This window comes from Mastigoproctus giganteus, chromosome 12, assembly GCF_048544385.1.
Source record: "Mastigoproctus giganteus isolate SK-2022 chromosome 12, ASM4854438v1, whole genome shotgun sequence".
Taxonomy (NCBI): Eukaryota; Metazoa; Arthropoda; class Arachnida; order Uropygi; family Thelyphonidae; genus Mastigoproctus; species Mastigoproctus giganteus.
Genome location: NC_143586.1, coordinates 166,024,688 through 166,046,123, shown reverse-complemented (window position 1 = coordinate 166,046,123; position 21,436 = coordinate 166,024,688). Strand labels below are relative to the sequence as shown.

At 39.7% G+C, this 21,436-nt stretch overlaps 1 protein-coding gene across 2 annotated transcripts in view; it reads right to left on the bottom strand.

Moving 5' to 3' along the window:
* Positions 1-21,436, bottom strand: part of RhoGAP100F (Rho GTPase activating protein at 100F) — a 271,546-nt gene that overhangs the window by 66,964 nt on the left and 183,146 nt on the right. For both annotated transcript variants that reach the window (XM_090386878.1, XM_090386879.1), the window contains exon 5: positions 12,566-13,436. In XM_090386878.1, the coding sequence (XP_090243004.1) occupies positions 12,566-13,436 (871 nt within the window). The remainder of the gene's footprint in view (positions 1-12,565; positions 13,437-21,436) is intronic.

Genomic DNA, 21,436 nt, shown 5'->3' with positions numbered 1-21,436 from the left:
CCATCCTTGATCATTGTCTCCTTGATTTTCCCTATTACTGAAGTTAGACTAACCGGCTGGTAATTTCCCACTTCACTCTTAGAACCGCTCTTATGTATTGGAGACACATTGGCACTTTTCCAATCCAAGGGAATCACTCCCAAGTCCAGTGATGCTCTCCTAATTAGCCTCAATTGTTCAACGCCTTCACTTGCCGCCTCCCTTAAGATTATAGGGTATATGCCATCAACCTCAGGAGCCTTACGGCCTGTAGGTTCGAAAGTTTTTCATTAAATTAATATGTGAAATATCAACATCATTAATTACTTTTTTAAATTCACTTCCATAATTTCTCATTGACGTAAAGGGTTTTTATAATTCAAAGTAACTGTTGAGTTCATCTGGAACTTCAGCTGGGTTATCTAATACTAATCCACATACATTACATAAGGGTCCAGTCTGGTTTGTCCTTCTCTTCTTTGCATTTATATATGTGAAGAATTCCTTATCCCCCCTTCTTTTCTCTCTTTGCCAGCGATTTCTCATAATCTTCTTATGACAGCCTATCCTTTTCTGTGGCACTGTTACAGATCAATTTGTAGCTGTTATACACTGGTGTGCAACATTTAAGGACCATTCAGGTTTTCACCTGTAGCTTCTCATGGGAGTTACCTAGGTATGGAAAAAAGCATACCAAAGCAACCTCGTGGGGTACAGAAATGATGAAGGAAACAACATCGACACAATAGCGGAAACAAAACGGTACAGGGGGACTTTATTAAAAAATGGCAACATAGCACTGGCTGCCATGATACAGATGCATCACTGCCAAAGATGGAATAAAGGGAAGAGGTGGTCCTCAGTAGGAGATATGGCCACCCCTAATGTCGATGATGCAGGCTTTGCACCGCCTGTTCATACTTATAACGATGTTGTTGATAAGTTCTTGCGGTAACATCGTCCATTCCTCTGTCAGCGCCATCTTCAGCTAGTGAACATTTTCTGGTGGGTGTGGACGTGCCACTAGGCATCTCCCCAGAGCGTCCCATATGTGTTCGATGGGATTTAGCTCGGTAAAAAACGCGCAGGTCAATCCATACGAACAATGTCCTCACTTTCCAAAAGTATATCAACAGCTGCAGTGCGATGGGGTGTGGAGTTATCATCCATAAACACGAACTCGGGGCCAGTGGCACCTCGGAACAGACGCAAATGGGGAATGATTACCTCAGTACAGTAGAGTGCACCGGTTACAGTACCGCCTTCCAGTATCTGGAGTTGTATCCATCCAAGATAACGCCTACCCAGATGAGAACACCTCGACCACCATATCGATCCCTTTCAGTGATGTTTGCGGGGTGATACCGTGTGCCAACTTCTCGCCAGATTAGCTGACATCCAGAATCGCTGCTGAGACTGAATCTACTCTCATCAGTAAAGAGTACCTTAAGTAAAGATTTTGTGGTTGCAACCTTTAGAAATAGTGTTGGTGAAGTTTTGCACATCAGTGTAGGCTTCAGTACTTTTTATTGCTCTGTATATTTTCAATGCCGTCTTTTTATGCTCAAGTAATTGGCAACTTCATTATTCATCCAACTTGGAATCATCCTCGTGGAATATTTTTTAATGGTATATAAGCATTTAGGGCTTCTGTGATTAATGTTTTAAAGGTATACCATAAATCAATTGTATTCGCTATCTACCCAGTTAATAGAGGCCATGTAGCATCTTAAGCCATCGTAATTTCCTTTCCTGAAATTACAACCCATTCCTTTGCCTTTAACGACTGCTGCCTCTGTCTTCATCGTCCACCGTAGAACTCCGTGATCACTTCCTGTACTGTCCGCCCTATTATATCATCTGGTTCATGGGTGATGATGAGGTCTAGAGTATTATTTTCCCTAGTACTTTCCCAGACATGTTGATACAAATAGCAATCATCTAGTTGATTTAAAAATGTCTCCCATGTGGAGTTTCCTTCCCATTTGCTCCAATCAATTATAAGCAAATTAAAATCACCCATAATAAGACATTCACCCTTACTTGCCCATTCCATTTTCATGTAGACACTTTCGTCATAATCTTCACAATCACCTGGCCTGTAGATTACTCCCACTCTCATTATACCTTTGCTCCAACAATCTCACACCATGCAGATTCTACACTGCATGTGAAACGTCTGTATATGGGAAAGCTTTCTTCGCACTCAGCCTGCTTTTGATAAGAAGCATGACCCCATCACTCCTTCTATCTTCCCTACCCTTCCTAAATACATTATACATACTGAAACTCATAATCTCCTATCTCCGGGTGGCACCACTTTTCTGTAAGCCCTATTATGTCAGCGTTACTTGTCCTAACCAGTAGTTCGAATTCACTCATTTCATTGACGACACTTCTGATATTACTATATAAACAATTAAGACTTAGTGTTATTGTATAGTTAGCCACACTGACACACCCCTTAAAGTTATTTAAGCTAGCTTCCCTGGCATTAGCTACCCACTCATTTGAAATAAATGTTTGTGCTCTCAAACATCTTGCTACTATGTTCTGTTGCGGTAAAAAACAAGAACTCTTGAGGTAATTGCAAGCGTTACTTTGACCAATATTATCAGATAAACGCGTATCTATATTACCCATTTCCCCCCGAACTAGCAGTTTCCCTGAACCTCTAAGGTATCCTCAATAATATTGGCAAAAAATCTTGTACCACCTTTGTTTAAATGGTTGTTACCAACCTTCTTTTAAATCATCGGCAAACTTGACTACTTTCACTTCACTCCCTCATTAAGAAATTTAAGAAACAGAAGTAGCCCTAACTCTGATCCCTGAGGGACACCTCTTCCTGCACTGATATACCATACAGAATGTTCATTTTTGACTACCTCTTATATTTTAGTCAGCCCTTGACCCAACGAACAATTTTACTGGTAAACTCACTTTGTTCCAGTTTATATAATAGCTTTTCATCGAGGAATCCTATCGAAAGCTTTACTGAAGTCAAGGTAAATAGTGTCAAAGTTGTTTATTGTATCCAACTCTTTTATGACTTCGTCATAATAATTAAAGATATTGGCGCTGATGTCTCTTTACTGAAGTACCATTAGTTGCCTTGGTATTTATTCAAAACAACAATAGTAACTGGAGTTTAGAATAAGCAACCAGTTGTATTTTAGCTTAAGTGCGAGGCAGCCAAAGAGACGCCAGTAAATTGTTTCAGTAAATCGTAAGTATGCACGCGACTACAGACAGAACTGACTTGACTCCTTATGGTTATAGATGGCGCTTAATATGTATTCTATAGCTTCAGTATGTATTTTATGGGCAGATTTCCTGTTTTCCGGTTGAAAATCCAAAAACTCCTGGACAAAAATTACATATTTATCATCTGAGACCGAGGAAATTCTCAGTGTGAGAAAAACTCATAAGTTCCTCCTCTTTTAGATGGGATTCGAATCCAGGCATTTCGTAGGGAGCTTGGAAGTACAGCGATCGCAGCCACGTTGGTTGCTGACATCTGCGAGGGTCAGCAACCAACGTGGTTGTTTAATATCAGTAACTATAATAACTTTACGGTTTTTATTTCAAATATCGAGGTAGTTAGTGGAGGAAGTACGACAAATGGGTTGGGTTGCGTTGAGGAAGCTAAAGCCATGAGGTATTAGTGTATTTTCTGTAAATAATGTATTCACTGGTCGTTTTCTTCTTTTGCAAGATGAAATACTTGAGTTTCTAGGAATAAAAAAAAAGCACCAAGCTGTTAGTGGCAGTGGTTATTCAAGATGCGTGTCAAAAATGTCACGGTGGATACATTTCTGGAGTCAAAAATTTTGATTCCATGAATATTATGTTTGAGAGAACGGGAAATGCTTTACTTGTAGGACATGTGCGTAGAAAAAAATTGTTTTATACGAGGTGTTTCAAAACTGAAAAAAAAAAAAAAAAAACTATATTGCGTTATTAGGGTCACCCGTAAATGATTACATCAACCCATATATTTATTTTGTCTATAAGTTGCGTGTGTTCTCTGGTCGATTTGCCTGTTTTGCTGGACGAAAAAAACCCAGTTTTTCGGGGGGAAAACGTTGCTATCTGCGCCTGAGACCGACTAACTCAGCCACGGAGTGAAAAAAGCCTATTAGAGTTGCTCGCGTTATCGACGGGATTCAAACTCATGCCTTTTTCACCCGGCGTCGGGAGGATGGTGACAATACCACTGTGGTACTCGCGCAGACTTCAAAACTGAAAAATTGTTTTTCCTCCGTTTGATTTGATATCATCATCAGTAATTCAGTCTTGTGATTGGTCAGTTCCTCTGATGAGCTGTCGCCATCTTTATCTCTCCCATGCCGTTTGTTTTTTTCCTCAATTTCGAATTCTTGCTTCATCCAGCAACGTCCCAATGAAGGTCTTTTTTGGTCTACTCCTAGGGCGTTTTCCCTCCAGTCTCCTCCATTGCATCCAGAAGCAAATCACCATCTCGAATCACATGGCCCACCCATTTGAATTTAGTTTATCTTATTCTACCTAGATTTTCATTTGTTCTTGGACATGTCTTAATACTTCCACATTTGACACTTTTTCAGTCCATTTAAATTTTTGTATCCTGCGCCAGCAGCACATCTCGAAGGCCTCAAGTCTCTTTTTGCCTCTCTTTATTAGAATCCACGTCTCTGCTGCATATAATGCCACTGACCAGATATATGTCATTACTATCTTCTTCCTAAATTCCTGCGATATCTTCTTCTGTGCAATCAACGACAGTTTATTCTTGAAGTTGTTTTGCCATTGCAATTCTGGGTTGAATCTCAATTTGACATGAAATGTCCTGTGTAAATAACTGCCCCAGATACTTAAAGTGCTCTACTTGTTCTATTCTTACTCCATCGATTTCAGTTCGGAAGGGAATTAACCTTTTACCAATCATCATTGCCTTTGTTTTCATCACGTTTATCAAAATTCCATACTTCAGCGCTTTCTTATTTAGTCATTTGATCATTTTTTGAAGCGTGGCGGGCCAACCTGCTAGTATGACCTGATCATCTGCAAACTTAATACCCTGTAGGTACTTATCACCTATTTTAACCCCCACTTCTTATTCCCAAGTGCCTCCTTAATTATCACTTCGGCAAAAGCATTGAGCAAACCAGGTGAAAGTAAGCATCCCTATCTTACTCCCTTTTTAACTTTAGTTTTTTTCTTTCAGTTCTCCCCTCACTCTTATCAATGCATTTGCCTTCTATATAAGTCACAGATCAGTCCGATAATCTTGCATCCGATTTTCTCAAGCAATGGGAACAGTTCTCTCCAGATTACTTCCTAACACTCAAAGTTCCAGTAGCAACTCTCGGTCTGTCTGGCTCTGCGAAAACTGCACTGTGAGTCATCCAGAACTTGTTCAATATGACTCTCCATACGAACTTTGATACTTTCAGCAGAATCTTGGATGCATGAGAAATTAGACTTATAGTTCAGTAGTCTTGGCTTAACTGTTGGTGTCATCTTCTTGGGTATGGGGATTATGATTGATGTACAAGTTCCTCCAACCGACGCTGGAGGAACCTACACATTCAATTAATTTGATAATGGCCTGACGTAGCCCAGTGGTCAGGAGCGACAGTGCATAGCGTGCGTTCCTTGAGTGGACCGGGGTTCAAGCCCGTGATTACTAAATACGATAAATATTTGTATTGACGATTTATTGTAAACTCTACTGACTTGGTTGTCGTGCCGGAGTATAAACAGAAAATTAAAAATTTTTTTTTTTTGAATTTAATTAATGAATTTGGAGAAATTCAATTAATTTGATGAATCGTCTCCTTATGCATATCCAACTCATTAGCCATCATTCTGAGAGTGAAGGCGCTGACTCTCTTTAAAAGTTCCAACTGTGAATTACAGGCTCCAAAAAAAGCGATAAGTGTTTGCCATTTTATTTACTTAATTACCATATTATATTGTACTTTATAAGTAGCCTTATCGGTCTAGTTACGCTGGTTATTTTTATTTTTAATTTAGGTAGAGTTTTTGTAGTTTACTACTTAATATACATAAAACCGTTATTTCATTCGAATCTTGCAGCCATTGTTTTTGTATAGGAGAGGTAGGTAATTCAAATTTTTAATTGTGGTAATTAGGTAGCTCTAGGTAGTATACTTAGATAGTATAGTATGGATAATTAATTAATTAAATTTATTCATCTTATTAATTTTCATTATTAATTTCTATATCATGCTCCAGAGCAGCAAAGCAACGGGCACGAAGTATCAGGAGTGTTGTGACTCTGGGGAGAACCGAGGGGGGGGGCTATTCTCCAACGCATCACAGCCTAAAAAAATGTGCAACTTGTGAAATGTGTGCCCACCTCTCTGGAACAGAACATGATCTAGTCAAGGAGAATGTCTTTGTGTGTGTGCTAGGTGCAGAGAGTGTCAAGAAATTAGGCGCCATCTCGGCGTTCTAATGGGCACCTTGAGAATTTAAAGACGGGTAGATGCCCTTGAAGGTATTAAATGGGGGACCCATGAAGCTCTCAGCTGCCCAACTCAACGCCAGAGCTCACTCTTGTGCATCAGGCAACACAGCTGCAATCTCCAAAGCAGAATGCGCTGGTCCCACAGGAGTTTGTTATTGTCGGTGACTCTATTGTCAGGGAGACGGGTAATATATTATGTATAAAGGATAGATGGAACAGAACCAGGATATGTCTGCCAGTGGAAAAAGTGGATGACATTGTAGGGCAGATATCTTTTAAGGGCACAAAGGGTGATATTGTACACGTTGGCATTAATGACATTAAGTGTAGGAGATCTGTAGATTTACTTAACAAATACAGGTCAATGCTAAAAAAAAGTCGTGAGTTAGGGTGAAATTTGAAAGTGTCTCCAATTCTGCAAAGAGACACGATAGGAGGGAGCATATGATGAGAAACTTGTCAATCAGTTCGGCCCTGGAGGGATTGTGCAAGGCTCATTGGGTAGAATATTTCTCAGCGTGGTCTAGTCTGTGCTTGTTAACAAGAGAGACTGCTTCTACAGAGATGGGATGCACTTAAACAGAAGGGATGCAAGAGTTTTGCTGATGCTGTCGAGGGTTGTCTGCGTGGGAAGCACAGTGGTATCGTCACCGTCCTCCCCACACCGGGTGGAAAAGGCCCGGGTTCGAATCCCGTCGATGACGCGAGGAACGTTAGTGGGCTTTTTTCACTCCTTGGCTGAGTTAGTCGGTCAGGCGTAGATAGCAAGGTTTCCCCCCTCAGAAACGGGGGTTTTTTCGTCCAGAAAAACAGGAAAATCGACCAGAGAACACACGCAATTTATAGACACGAATACAGGTTAATGTAATCATTTACGGATAACCCTAATATAGTAGTATAGTAATTTTTTTTGATGCAGCGTTAGGTGGGTCGGAAAACTGCTAGCTTGGGGGAATTCATGGACTAAAAGGTTAAAAGTTGTCGAATGCAGAGGTGAAGACGATGTTTGCACTGCTTCTATTAGAATGAGCAACGGCCTGGAGAGTAGGGTGCTTGGGGTTTCGGGAACTGGTGGGAGTCATCATGAAACAAATAAATACATGGGCTGTGTTAGGGTAACTAAGAATAAGAATCGGTGCAATTACACCAATGCTAGAAGTATAGTAAATAAATTTGATGAATTTGAAGTGCTGGTCAAGACATCAAAGGCAGATAACCTTTGTCTTAGTCACTTTTGCTTTCGTAAGGTGATTACAGTGGTCTCAGAGAGTTTTTAAATTCTATACAGTGGGATCAACTGATGATGTTACCAACGGTGAATTTTAAATCGGAGGCCTTCGGGGAATTAATCTTGAAGTGTACTAGGCTTTTCATACCAACTAAGAAATATTGTTCAAGGTTCATCGAACATCCTAAATGGATGTTAGATGAACTAATGAGACTCGTGGCAGAGAGGAAAAATGAATGGGATACATATAAAGTATCAGGCAACACAGAATCCGATGGCAAATATAAGCTAGTCTGTAATCAAGTCATAAAGGAAATTAGGCAAGAGAAGGCAGATTTACGAGAAATCTTTGGCAAAGGATGCTAAGAAAAACAAAGAACTTCTTTAGTTGTATAAACTCTAGAAGGAAGGGATGAATCAGATTGGTCCACTTAATATCAGTGGTTCGACTGTTGATGATCCTGCTCAGATAGCTGATAAGCTGAATGAGTATTTTGCATCTATATTCACACATGAAGAGTTATTAAGGGAGGAAAATGCCAGAAGTTTGTCAAACTGCAACAGGATGCTTAATGATTTTGTAATAACTGAGAGAAAAGTGGAGGAGAGATTGTTGAAGTTAAATATAAGAAAGGCCCTTGGGGTGGGTGGAATATATTAAAGGAGGCGGCAAAGGAAGTAAGCAAATCTTTAGCCATAATTATGAGAGCATCCTTGGAATCAAGGAAGTCCCCACGGACTGGAGATGTGCAAATACATCCCCAATTCACAAAAGGGGATCTAAGGGTGACATGAGTAATTAGAGACCAGTTAGTTTAACTTTTGTTCCAGGTAAAATAATGGAGTCACTGGTTAAAGATGCATTCAGGATTGTCTAGACAAGACTGCAGCAATAATTCAGACACAGCATGGGTTTGTTAAGAAAAAGTCTTGTCTGACAAATTTTATCGGATAATATGATGTGGTTACAAAGGAACTGGATGCAAAAAATAATTTTGATATCAAATACTTGGATTTCCGCAATGCTTTCGACACTGCTGCGCCTGGAAGATCACTGTACAAATTGGAGTAGTATGGTATTAAGGGTAAGTTGTTACAATGATAAAAGGGTGGTTGAATGGGAGAAAAGGGCAGAGTTGTAATCAATGTACGCTGCTCTTCGTGGATTAATGTTGTTAGTGGAAGCCAATAGGGTTCGGTGTTGGGCCCACTGTTGTTTTATATATTTATCAATGGTAGTGATGAAAGTATATCAGGCTTAATGTCGAAGTTTGCGGGTGATACAAAGGTTGGCAGATTGTTAATGACAGTAATGGCAGTGTGCTACTGCAACAGGACCTAGAAAATTTGGGCAGATGGGTTGAGAAGTGGCAACTGAAGTTTAACATTGACAAATGCAAAGTACTTCATATGGGTTGAAGTAACCCCAGAGAAACGCACCAACTGTGTGGTACTATACTTAGAGTGGTAGAAAATGAAAAAGACCTGGGAGGATTGTGCAGTCAGATATGAAGTTTTCTGAGCAATGCAGACAGGCTGCCAGAGCAAGTCATGGGGTATTGTCAATGATATACAGGGATTTTGCTAGCAGGGAAAAGGTGATTGTCCATTTGTATAAGTCAATGGTCAGGTCACGCCTTAAGTACTGCGTACAGGTGTGGAGGCCTCATTTTAGCAAGGATGTAGAGTTGCTTGAACGTATACAGAGAAGGGCAACACGATTGGCGAGGGGAGCAAAGGGGTCCGCTTACCAAGGAAGGCTTAAGTTCTGCAAATTTCAGCGGCTGGAGACTAGGCAACTGCAAGGTGATTTGATTGAGGTGTATAGGGCCTTAAATGGGTTGGGTGCGCTGAATTCTGATGGAATTCTTCCGCTTGCTCTGTTTACGAACCTGAGGGGGCGTAAATTTAATTTGAGGAAAGACAGTTGTTGAATAGATGTGCGGTAATTTTCCTCCAGCAGGTGGTTAATTGCTGGAACAAACTTCTGTGTCGTTGTGGAAGTTGATAGCTTAAATAAATTCAGGGAGGAACTGGACAAACTTTTAGAGGAAATGGATGTGTGAAATTGTTTTTTTTTTTTTGGCTGATGTTACATTTTTTTTTGGCTGATGTTACATAAGCTCAAACGCTTGCTTTCTTGCATCACATGCCTCTATTACTGCTACCACTATGATCTCTTCGCGCAATTTCTGGAGCTTTTGCAGCTCTGCCATTGCGCCAGTTGATGGACGCCCATTCTTGGGCCATTGCGAACATCCTCACGTTCGTCTTTGAACCGCTTATGCCATTCAAACACACTGGTAGTAGCGTTTCATCATAAATAGTTTTATGGTGATGAAAAAGTTTTAACACTTCATACATATCTTCATGCATATGCAGATTTTCCTAGTTTAAAGCAAAATTTGTTATTCACTCTTTGCTCCATTACAAAATCGTCAGGAACGTTAACTCTACTGACGAAACTGGCTGTTACTTGCAACCTGTCAGCCTAGTGGACAATCTCTGTACTACTATCTGTTGGAGGAAGCTTGAACTACAATATCCCTCTTCCGTCTTTATTCATACTTATCGAATATGCCGTAACCAGTCCAGGAACTTTATTGCTGCACCTCCTACGTATCACTCCCTCCCATCTACTGGTGTTGTTAACATGAAGAAGAGGCGGTCCCTGGTTGAAGTTTGGAATTTTTTGCTCGAATTGTCATGGCTTATGATTGCAACTTTCATAGTTGACAGCGAAAGAGTCAGCTGGATACACCTGTTGACATAGGAGTTGGCCTTCACGTTTTAATGGAGTGTCAGAACTATGCGGATTGACAGTTGAACTGAAGTTCTTGGCCCAGACACTCTTCCATTACAGTTTTCGCCCTAGTGGGTAGCACAGTTGGTAGAATCGCCATCCTCCCCATGTCGGATGGAAAAGAGCTGAGTTCGAGTCCCGTCGATGACGTGATGAATTTTTATGGGTCTTTTCCACAACGTGGCTGAGTTAGTCGGTCGCAGGCGAGGGTTGCATGGTTTTTCTCCCAGAAACTCCCAGTTTTTGATCCAGCCAACAGAAAATCGACCATAGAGCACACGCAATTTACAGACCGCATATATGGAGCATATGATCTCAGTCGCTTATGCTCCTAAAACCCTTCTACTACAATACATTACTATTTCTGGATAAGAAATATTTTGGAACCCTCACAGATATGTCATGGCTGCAAAGGGCGAAGAAAAATAATCATAATAATTCCCCTTTCTTAGTCCCTGCACGGCAGATAGGATGGCCTTAAATTAGTGGTCTATTTTTGAGGGTGAATAGATCACAGCATGTGGGCCTAAGAAGGGAGAGTTAGTCTCAGGCGCAAGTAATATGCATGAATGGATGTGGTTTTTCTCAGTAACCATAATTTACAATTTGTTTTTTGTTGTTGTTGTTACTAATATGTTTAATATTTGTTGAAAAAGAAAAAGAGTATGATGCATGTTATCTGGTAATTAAAAGAAAAATAACGGGGATGGGGGAAATTTCAGGCAACGTGTTTTCTAAAGAATGTAGTAGTAATAATAATACTATCGAATGGTCCTAAAACCGAATATCCAATTTTATTTTTTGTTATACAATGCCTTTATTCATTTTGTTATACAATGCCTCCAGCCTGCGATTCCAAGTCTTACTACATCATTCCTAACTCTGTTTTCATCTCGTTGGTATTCTCTTTCCTGACATATGGTTTATGTGACCAGCTGATTTCAGTCCGTTGCTTTTGATGTAGTTTATTACTAGAGTTTTTTGGTAATGTCACAGAACTTTCTTTCTTTTTGATTTTTAAGCCACCATTATGAGTATCAAATACTGGTTCAAAAGTCTTTCTCAGTACCTTTTTTTTTTTCAAATGTTTGCAGCTTATTTTCCTCCTTAGAGACCTACTGTCGGTCTCTGGTAAATTGTGATAGGTATAATAATAATTGTGAATAACCTGATCTTTGCATTTCTAGATATCAGTTTGGATTTTAGAAGCGCGTTTAATGAATAACAGAGAGCTTCCGCCCTATAGTAATTTGATTTGAATCTTTGTTTGAATCCTATTCTTGTTGGTGCCAAGATGATTGAATCTCTCCACGGTATTGGACCTGTAGTTACATTATTATGCTGTCGTTTTGGTTTCTTCTACTAAATTTCGAGTATTCGGTTTTTCCCCCTCAACAGTTTTACTTATTTGGTTGATCATCATTTCAATTCGCTGTCGTATTTTCCGGACATGGCCAAGCCACCTTCATAGCCAAAACATCCCTAGATTATTTCTATTTGCAAAATCCTTATCATCATGTAACCAACCTTTTAAAAGGTTGGTTACATGATGATGCATGTTTGGATTACGGACCGTTATCTGGGCCGTAATCCAATAATTCATAAGGTCTATAAATTGCATTTATTTATATATTGTAATAAAGATTAAAATCATCACTTCACTTAGTCAGAATAATTAATTTTGAACACCTCTGACCTAGTGGCCATGCCGAAGTATAAGCAAAAAGCAATTTACAGAGGTGCAATATGCTGACACCACGTGGCTTTAGTTGCGTCTGTTGGGTGCTTAATATAAAACAAATAAACAAACAAGAAATCCCTCTTAACAGTAAATTCCCTCTAGAGATGGATTTTAGTGTTATACCTTACCTTGGTTGCGTACTGTTTGTTGATGGTCGATTTGTTGATTAACAAATATAGTTGCTGCAACATTACATTTAATGCAGAATTTACCAAGCATTGAAGCATTGAATGACAGTGACGTACGTTGAACCTCAGCTGAAGCGATTAATAATACTTATGCTGTTGCTACGAAATTATTTGTGCGAAATTAAATAAAGAGTGCTGTCGTACTTACTTGTGATAACGTTAATATCGGGCACGTGCTCAGCTGACAAATCAACGAGCAACGAATTTTCCTCAAATTCTTCTCTGAGCATCTTTTTCCTCACTGCTGATCCACAGAGACGATAGATGCCGACGATGTCCAGACCCCGTCGCTCTACCTCTTCCACGCATCTCTTCACGATCAGCGGCACCGTGAAACCGGAATTTTCTTGAATCATCACCGTTTCCATGTCCACCGCGAACAATCCTTCGTCTGTAGGGGCAGGCAGTCGCTGGAAGGTTTGTCGGGGGTCACGATAACGAAGTTTGAGGTAGAGGGTGCCTCGCGGTTCCAGTTTTAGGGCGAGACTGTGTACAGGACTTTCACGGAGTAGAGTGAGAAGATGGATGGTCCCCTTGTAACACAATTTGTGCCTGAACTGGGGATCCCAGCTGTATACTAGAAATGCAATTTCAGTATTGTCAACGAAATCTAATTCAAATATTTCGTCCCAGTCGAAATTCTGTTCGCCAGTTCGAACTACAGTCCTAGCTTTATGCACGCGATCACATTCGATAACACAATATAAATCCCGGAATTGATCACCGTGGCTTGTAGGGCGCATTCCTCGACCCGCCAGTAAGTGGACCCATAGTAATCCACTAAAACCACCGCCATGTAAAACAGTTTCCGAGTCCTTCTCGGGCCGATACTTGAAAAAATCCCTGGGGTTAAGAGTCAAAAGGTGTAACCTGCGTTCTGAGGGCTTGACGGGAGTAGGATGTGGCACTTGCCTCAAGTAATCATGTCCGTAACTTTGGGAGAGGAAGTTATCCGACGATGTGTGAAGGAAAGGTCGTCGGTGAAAAAACTCAGGGCCGTAAGCAGATCTCTGTTCTTCCTGCAAATGAGAAAAGAAGACGTTAATACACTTCACAGTATAAAGCAAAGAAGGATATTAATAGCTTCATAAACGGCTTCTCAATGTATTAACGAAAACATAAAACATGAATTATTTACTGTATTAGATTTCCAAAAAAATATCGTTAAAGAGAAAATCAACTTTTTTGTAATCTCTATGTATAGAAAAATTGCAAAGGTCCCTTAGCCATGTTTTCAGTCACATAGATATTCGTTATGTACTGTGCCATGATAAATGTTCTTTATTCGCTCATTACATTTCGAAATGAGATTGGGAAAGTTAATATCCCAATCTCAATCGGGCCACTGTCTCGTGAAGGACAGTGGCCCGATTAAGCTCCTCTTCTCAACATGAAAAAGCTTATGTAAATCAGCCAAAAAACTAACCAACCTCTTCTTTCCATCCCCTTCTAATAACTTGTCTAATTCTTCCATAATTTATTGAAACTACTCAATTCCGCAACACTAGATGGAAATTTATTCCAACAATCAATCACTCTGGCTGAAAGCAAATTTTCGCACATCGATCCTATAAAGAATACTTTTCAGTTTAAGTTTTTGATCCCTTCCCTGTGTTTATCCGAGAAAGAGTAAAGATATCACTTGCATTTAGTTTACGAAATCCATTTAAAATATCTTAAACACTTCAATCAGGTTTCCTCGCAGGTGTCTGGTTTTCAAGTACTGCAATTGCATAACTGAAGTCCTTTATTGTAAGAGTTATATCTCTTTTTGTATCCTTCACTAATTTAGTTGCTCTTCTCTGCACCAGTTCGAAAAGATTCACATCCTTCTCAATTCATTGCCTTATACAACATACAACGGGATAATCACCTCCTTGGCTCTGATAGCAAAATTCCTGTATATCATTGACAGTGTCCCATCACAATAGGCATGCTACTGTGATGTTCATTGAGACATTCAGGTACATCTGCTTTTCCTAAGTTACTGAAACGGGAATGGAATGCAAGTATCCTATTGCGCAAATCGAGTCAAGGGATTCGTTTTGTCATTCTTAGTATTCGTTAGGGCACTTTTGTTGGATGTTTGATGAACAATTGGAACATTCAAATTCTCATACCCTGTGGCCTAATTTAACTAGGGACTCAATGTAATGTGCTTCTTGCTTCTGTCCTTGAATCATCTAGAGCTGAAGTTAAGTATTCTGGTTTAGGTTGTTTCTAGGTGTAATACATCGACGTCTCGAATCCCCGATTAAACACTCAGTGCCTGGTTAAGAACTAAGTCGTATTTGGACTTTATACAAACTGATTTGCATCCTGAATTAATAAATAACATATCTGTTATTTATTAATTCAGGATGATCTGATCTTTGTCTTTAATCTGATAATCTTTGTCTTTAAACCTTGAATAAAATTTGGTTTTACAACCGATTTGTTACCTTTAGGATCGTGATGCTGTTTCACGTCGATCATTCAACACAGTCAACATAACCCTACACCACACTAGACAGATCTGCTTTGCTGGGTACAATATCTTCACGGCGCGATTGCCATAGTATGGCTCGGGACCACCTCCACATACACAAAAAAAAATTACTGTATCTGTATGATACTGTTTGCTTGATACGTACTGTAGCCCATCAATACCCGTTTCCCTTCCCAGCACCTGCCCGTACCTTTCACCTGGTTGACCCTACCACCACACATCTTTCTCTGATCTTAAAAGTAACCCCTCCCCATTGGAGGATGGGTTCCTTTCACAAGGATGCCCTTCTGTCCTTTTAACCTATATTTTCCAGGAAGCCTTCCTACACTGGTGTGCAAAATTTAAGGACCAGCCAGGTTTTCACCTGTATCTTCTCATAGGAGTGGCCTGGATATGGGAAAAGCATACCAAAGGAACCTCGTTAGGTACAGAAATGATGAAGGAAACAACACCAACACAAAGTCCCTCTGTACCGCTTTGCTTTCGCAAAGCGGTACAGAGGGACTTTATTCAAAAATGGCAACGTAGCACTGGCTGCCATGATACAGATGCATCACTGCCAAAGATGGAACAAAGGGAAGAGGTGGTCCTCAGTAGGAGATATGGCGCACCCCTAATGTCGGTGCAGGCTTTGCACCGCCTGTCCATACTTAAAACAATGTTGTTGAGAAGTTCTTGCGGTAACATCGTCCATTCCTCTGTCAGCGCCATTTTCAGCTGGTGAACATTTTCTGGTGGGTGTGGACGTGCCGATAGGCGTCTCCCCAGAGCGTTCCATATGTGTTCGATGGGATTTAGATCGGTAAAGAACGCGCAGGTCAATCCATACGAACAATGTCCTCACTTTCCAAAAGTATATCAACAGCTGCAGTGCGATGGGGTGTGGCGTTATCATCCATAAACACGAACTCGGGGCCAGTGGCACCTCGGAACAGACGCAAATGGGGAATGATTACCTCAGTACAGTAGCGTGCACCGGTTACAGTACCGCCTTCCAGTATCTGGAGTTGTGTACGTCCATCCAAGACAACGCCTACCCAGACGAGAACACCTCGACCACCATATTGATCCCTTTCAGTGATGTTTGCGGGGTGATACCGTGTGCCAACTTCTCGCCAGATTAGCTGACATCCAGAATCGTTGCTGAGACTGAATCTACTCTCATCAGTAAAGAGTACCTTAATTAAAGATTTTGTGGTTGTAACCTTTAGAAATAGTCCTTACGTTTTGCACACCAGTATAATTCACCTCCTTTATCTTCACATTTACTCCCAAACTCGAACTTTCATCTCTGCGCTCATTTCCAATAAAAACTTCCAGAGCCGTATTTTTTTGTGGGGGACTCCCTACACATTGTGTAGGGAGGCCCCCCCTCATTGTGGTGGACGGGCAACCGTGGGTCCCACAAAGGGCCCCGCGGCTAAATGTTCGGAGGAACAACATACCAACACTACACTACGCAGACCACACCAAAACTCATACTATCTCTGGCTTTTACTGCGACACAGTATTTACGGAGTTTGGGGAGGGGGAGAACCCCTGGTACCGCTTGACAAGAAACACTACACACTATGCTTCTTTCGTAACCCTACACTATACTACAAAAACCACATATCACTCAAGTTATCTGGTCTTTACCGGGTACTGTATCCGACACAAGAGAATTGATCGCGGAGTTGTGGGAAACCACCGATGCCGCTTGACCCTGAACGTTATGTACATAGTACGTAGTGTTTAAGGTCAATCGGCACTTCTTTTCTGCATTCTCACTATGATATTCTAAATATAGCCTGAATGATATTGCCTACATGATACGTACGGCGAGGTTGCCAAAGGTTGTCTGGGACCGTCTAGTACAATAAATAAAAATATATAAAAAATGTGCTTTCTGTACACATTGTATTCATTAAATTCAAATTGACAAGGGAGCTGCAATATCCTTGACCTAGTTCTCGCTAAGGATCCGAATTGTATCTAAAACATGAACAATAGTGACAGTACGGAACTAAGAACAAATTATGACGGTAGGGAAATAATGAGTAGTGACCACAATGTCATAAAAAGGAGTTGCTTTAAATATTTCAGTGGTCAAAGGAAATGGTGAGAGCTTCCATTTAAATACTTTGGTGGATTGAGGAAAAGAGTTCTCCTGAATATAAAACAGAAGAGGATGAATTGCCTTATCTGATCAAGGCGTAAGAATCATAGAAAGCTTAGCATAAATGCAAGTTTGATAGGCATATTTATAGTTGAAATACCATTCGAGTTACGAGAAACGGAGAACGACTCAGACTGCTGTGAAATAAGTGATATAGCGATTTCTAAGAGATTTTATATTAGAAAACTACTGAAGTTAAGGATAGCTTGCACAACAGACCAGATGAGTTTGATTCCAGTGAAGGTTCTCAGGGTTCGATTCCGTTCCAGGGCATCCCCGCGAACTATCTCCTAATTTATTCAAGGGACCTTGATGAAGAAGTGCAGGATATGTTGTCCTTGCTGATAACATTAGCCGACAAAAAATATTTTTTGCCATACCTCCACAATGAAAGTATATGATTCTGGAGGAAGTAAAGGCACTGATTCTGAAAATCGCCATAAAACGTCTCTATCACGTCTACATCAAAAGATTTACCTAAGTTTAATTTTAAAATACAGGGATATATAAGTATAATTCAAGTTTGTAAATATAAGTATTAAAATATTTATTAAACAGTTTAGACCCCAAAAATCTAATTTTATGCCAATCCAAGTAATGGTTTCCATGCTGCCAGAAGTATGGTGTTTGTAGACAGCAGTCATGAGCTCTCATTTTTGAGACCGCCCGGTCTCAACATTACGATTCTGACAGTGGGGAAGATGTCCCACCTGCTTTACAAAATAGATATCGCCATCCTCAAGAATTATTAGTGAGTTGGACTAGGAGAGTTGGAAAAGAAGCTTCCTATATCTAAAATAAAGGTAATCCCTGTTGATTTATAAAGTAAATATAAGTGTAAAAAAATATTACACATTCTCTATACCTAATTTATTTTTGGAAAAAATATCATAAACCATTGCGAAATAATTATATTTCAATAATATATAATCAGCATACCTGTAATTGTTCTTAAAAATGTTTGCTATTAAGGGATTTTCACCTATATTCCTGCTTTCTCTCTCTCTCTCTCTCTCTCTCTCTCTCTCTCTCTCTCTCTCTCTCTCTCTCTCTCTCTCTCTCTCTCTCTCTCTCTCTCTCTCTCACAAGGAGCCAGCAGTAATCCTCCATCATTATGGGATCCTAGCGACTTTGGTATCACTTTTCCATCGTGGAAATACCTTGATGAAACCGCTCTCCTTGTTCATCACTCACATCTCCCAAATTTTCGGGGAAAAATTTGAGATGGGAATGAAAACATGAATTTTCAACAACATTTGACAGCTCATGTTTTCGTAGCACTCGAGTAAATTAGACACCAACATTTCATAGTTTTCTTCTTTCCTATTGCTCAAAAAACCATGTACTACCGCCTTAAATGATTGCTAAGCTGTCAATTCAATCTTCTTTAATCGGGTTTCATACACTTCGTCTTTCAGGAGTTTCCTAATTTGAGGTCCTACAAAAATTTCTTCCTTAAGTTTGGCATATGTTAAATTAGGAAACACTTCTCAAGTATGCGAATCCGTTACCTTTTTTATCTAGTCCAGAGGTTCCCAAATTTTCTCGGTTCACGGTGCCTTTAGTGTCTCAGTAATTTTTTCACAGTGCCTCTAGGCTAAAAGAAATACCTTACAGTTCGTAACGGTCCAAACAATTTAATAAGCAATGTTTAAACTGTGATCTAATTAGAGCTAGTAGTTCGCGCGATGTCCGAAAGATGTCGAGTATCGCTGTGTTTCCCTTGAAATTTTAAAATATCCCGCGACGACTCTGTGAATTCGCTGTGGCGTCTGTGGCACCCTGGCGCACAGTTTGGGAACCGCTGATCTAGTCTCTTCACAAAATTTTTCATCAATCCAAGTTTGATGTGCAGGGGTGGAAGAAGAATCTTGTTTAGTTGCACTAAAGGAATATATTTTACATTACATTGTTCTGGTATGAACTCGTCCCTCTTGTCCCAATGTTGCACAACATAATGTTCTTCTGTCGCACGGCTGTCCCACAAACACAAAAAACAACAATATTTTGTGACCCCCCTGCAAACCAATAACCTTATGATCATTGCATATGTTCCAACCATAATCCTGGTATTTTATATCATGTAGAACCTTAGACACTGCTATCGGCGTCTCCGTAGCCAGGTGGGAAGGAGAAGCAGTGCGTAGCACACGCTTCTTGATTAGACCGGTGTTCGAGCCCGTCACCACCAAATACGGAGTATACGGAAAGGTCAAGGAATGACCACCGCATATCCCGGAGAAATATGGCCTTAGTTGCTAATGCTCCTAAAAACCAAATAACGAACACAAACTTAGACATGCTTTCATGACTTTCCTTAAATCCAACTGAATGAAACTCAGGAACTGATGGAAATTCATTGCCATTATGAAGCAAAACTGCTTTTAAACTTCATTTTGAGGCATCTATGAATAAACGCCATTCATCTGACTTATGCACGACACCTAGTTTTTTCAGAAATCCAATAATGTCTTTGCAAAAAAAACTTTTCCTACCTCAAGGGTTGCGGGTTGCACCCTCCTACTCTTAAGGGGCTGTTTATGTTTGGAGGATAGATTTACAACCATGAGAAACATGTCGCGATCAATTATTACTTGGAAAACCTTGGCACAGCCTACAAAAATCCTCACCAAAAATGCTGTGTACAGTCTTCAAATTGTGCAGTCTGCCATCAGAATTGGAACCTAAAACCATAGGTAGAAGTCTGATTATGTTTATCACAAGAAATCCGAGATCAGAATCGATTGCTAAAATTAAGAGAATTACCTTATATCTGTTAACAACCCCAGGGACTCACATCTCGTGAGTATGAGCTTGACACACTCAGGGCCCTGAGCTAGATATCATCATCATTCTTCTCTTTTTTTGTGATTCCCTTCTAGGGTAATTCAGAATTTTTTTTTTTTTTTTTTTTTGGCTGGTGTAAGTCTCAGGCTTCCTTGCAACATATGGCTAATAATAAAAAATAAATCAGTATGTCATACGTTTCTGGCTAGATTATGTGAAATTGGCATATTTTGGTAAAGCGTAACTCCCTCTATAATTAATAACTGTGACGTGTTGTAAAACTATCATGGCGATTTTCGAAATCTGCCCAGAAAAATTGGTTGAAAATAGCATTTAAGTTCTTGGAGGTAAAAATCGTGTTGGCTAGTGTAATTTACCCGTAGGTTAACAGAACAAAGCCATTTTGCTTTAAAAGGTTTAGAACGTCTGCACAAATAGACTGCAAAATGGCAATTGAAGTTTAATGCTTCTAAGTTTAAGGTTTTGTACCTAGCGAATGGAAATCCAGAAATCTTACTTTCAAGCTGGGAGCAGTGGAGTTAAAATTGTTTATGACGAAAAGGACCTAGGGATTACGATTCAGTAAGACAGGAATTTTTCCACCCAGTGTAAACAAGTGGATGAAAAGCACATGATGTCTTGTCTATGATATATAGGACATTTGCAATATGGATGTGAGGTTGTCTGTATCCTCACGAAGACTTCTAATGTGCCCAATGACATGTTCAAACATGTTGGGAAAGAACCGCCACGTGTATAGGGCACTGAAGGAATCTGTGAAATGAATAACGGATATATATTTTCGGAACCGGGAGACACAAGAACAAGGCGGTATAAATATAAAATTTTGGGGAATAATGCTGTAGAAGGCTGGATCCCATAAAATGTGTAAGGCAGTTTATAGATCACAGGAATAAATCTCCCGTCACGGTGATCGAAACTGAGAGTTTGTAAAATTCAGAGCGGAACTCGTTAGTCACTTTTTTGTGAAGGTAAGATATTAGTGATGGAAGATTTTTCATTTTTTTTACTTCTGTTTTTCTTTACGTTTTAGAAGATGCAGAAAACTTCGCTTTTGGATAATTTTGCAATTCTAATACTAATATTGCAGATTATGAAGTTGCCAGCATGTAACGTGCCATCAAATCACGGAGAAAATAATGAAAATTAAAAAAGCTGTGGTTGAATTTTTCTAGAAATGGAATTTATTCTATTTTGTATTATATATTAAATACGGATTGCATTTTATTACCTTTGTTATTCAACGTACTTCATTTGAACTAGTGCAATATCGAAGAAACTCGTTGTAAAGATGGCAAGTATGGGAGAACTGTGAGATTACAGAAAAGAGCACTTCAATTTCCATAAAGTCAGTTGATCTCGTCCTTAAAAATTGTCTTAGATATACCAAAATAGAATATCCTAGAAATATGTTCTCAGAAAGTTTCTGAGAAAAGTTCCAAAAAGGGTTCCCATGGATATTTTGCTGAACGTAATATAAGTAAACATTTTTTGAAGTTTTAATGACAATTCATATTATATTTTAATTTAAATTGGGAATTGTTAAGTCCTTCTTCAGTTTCACT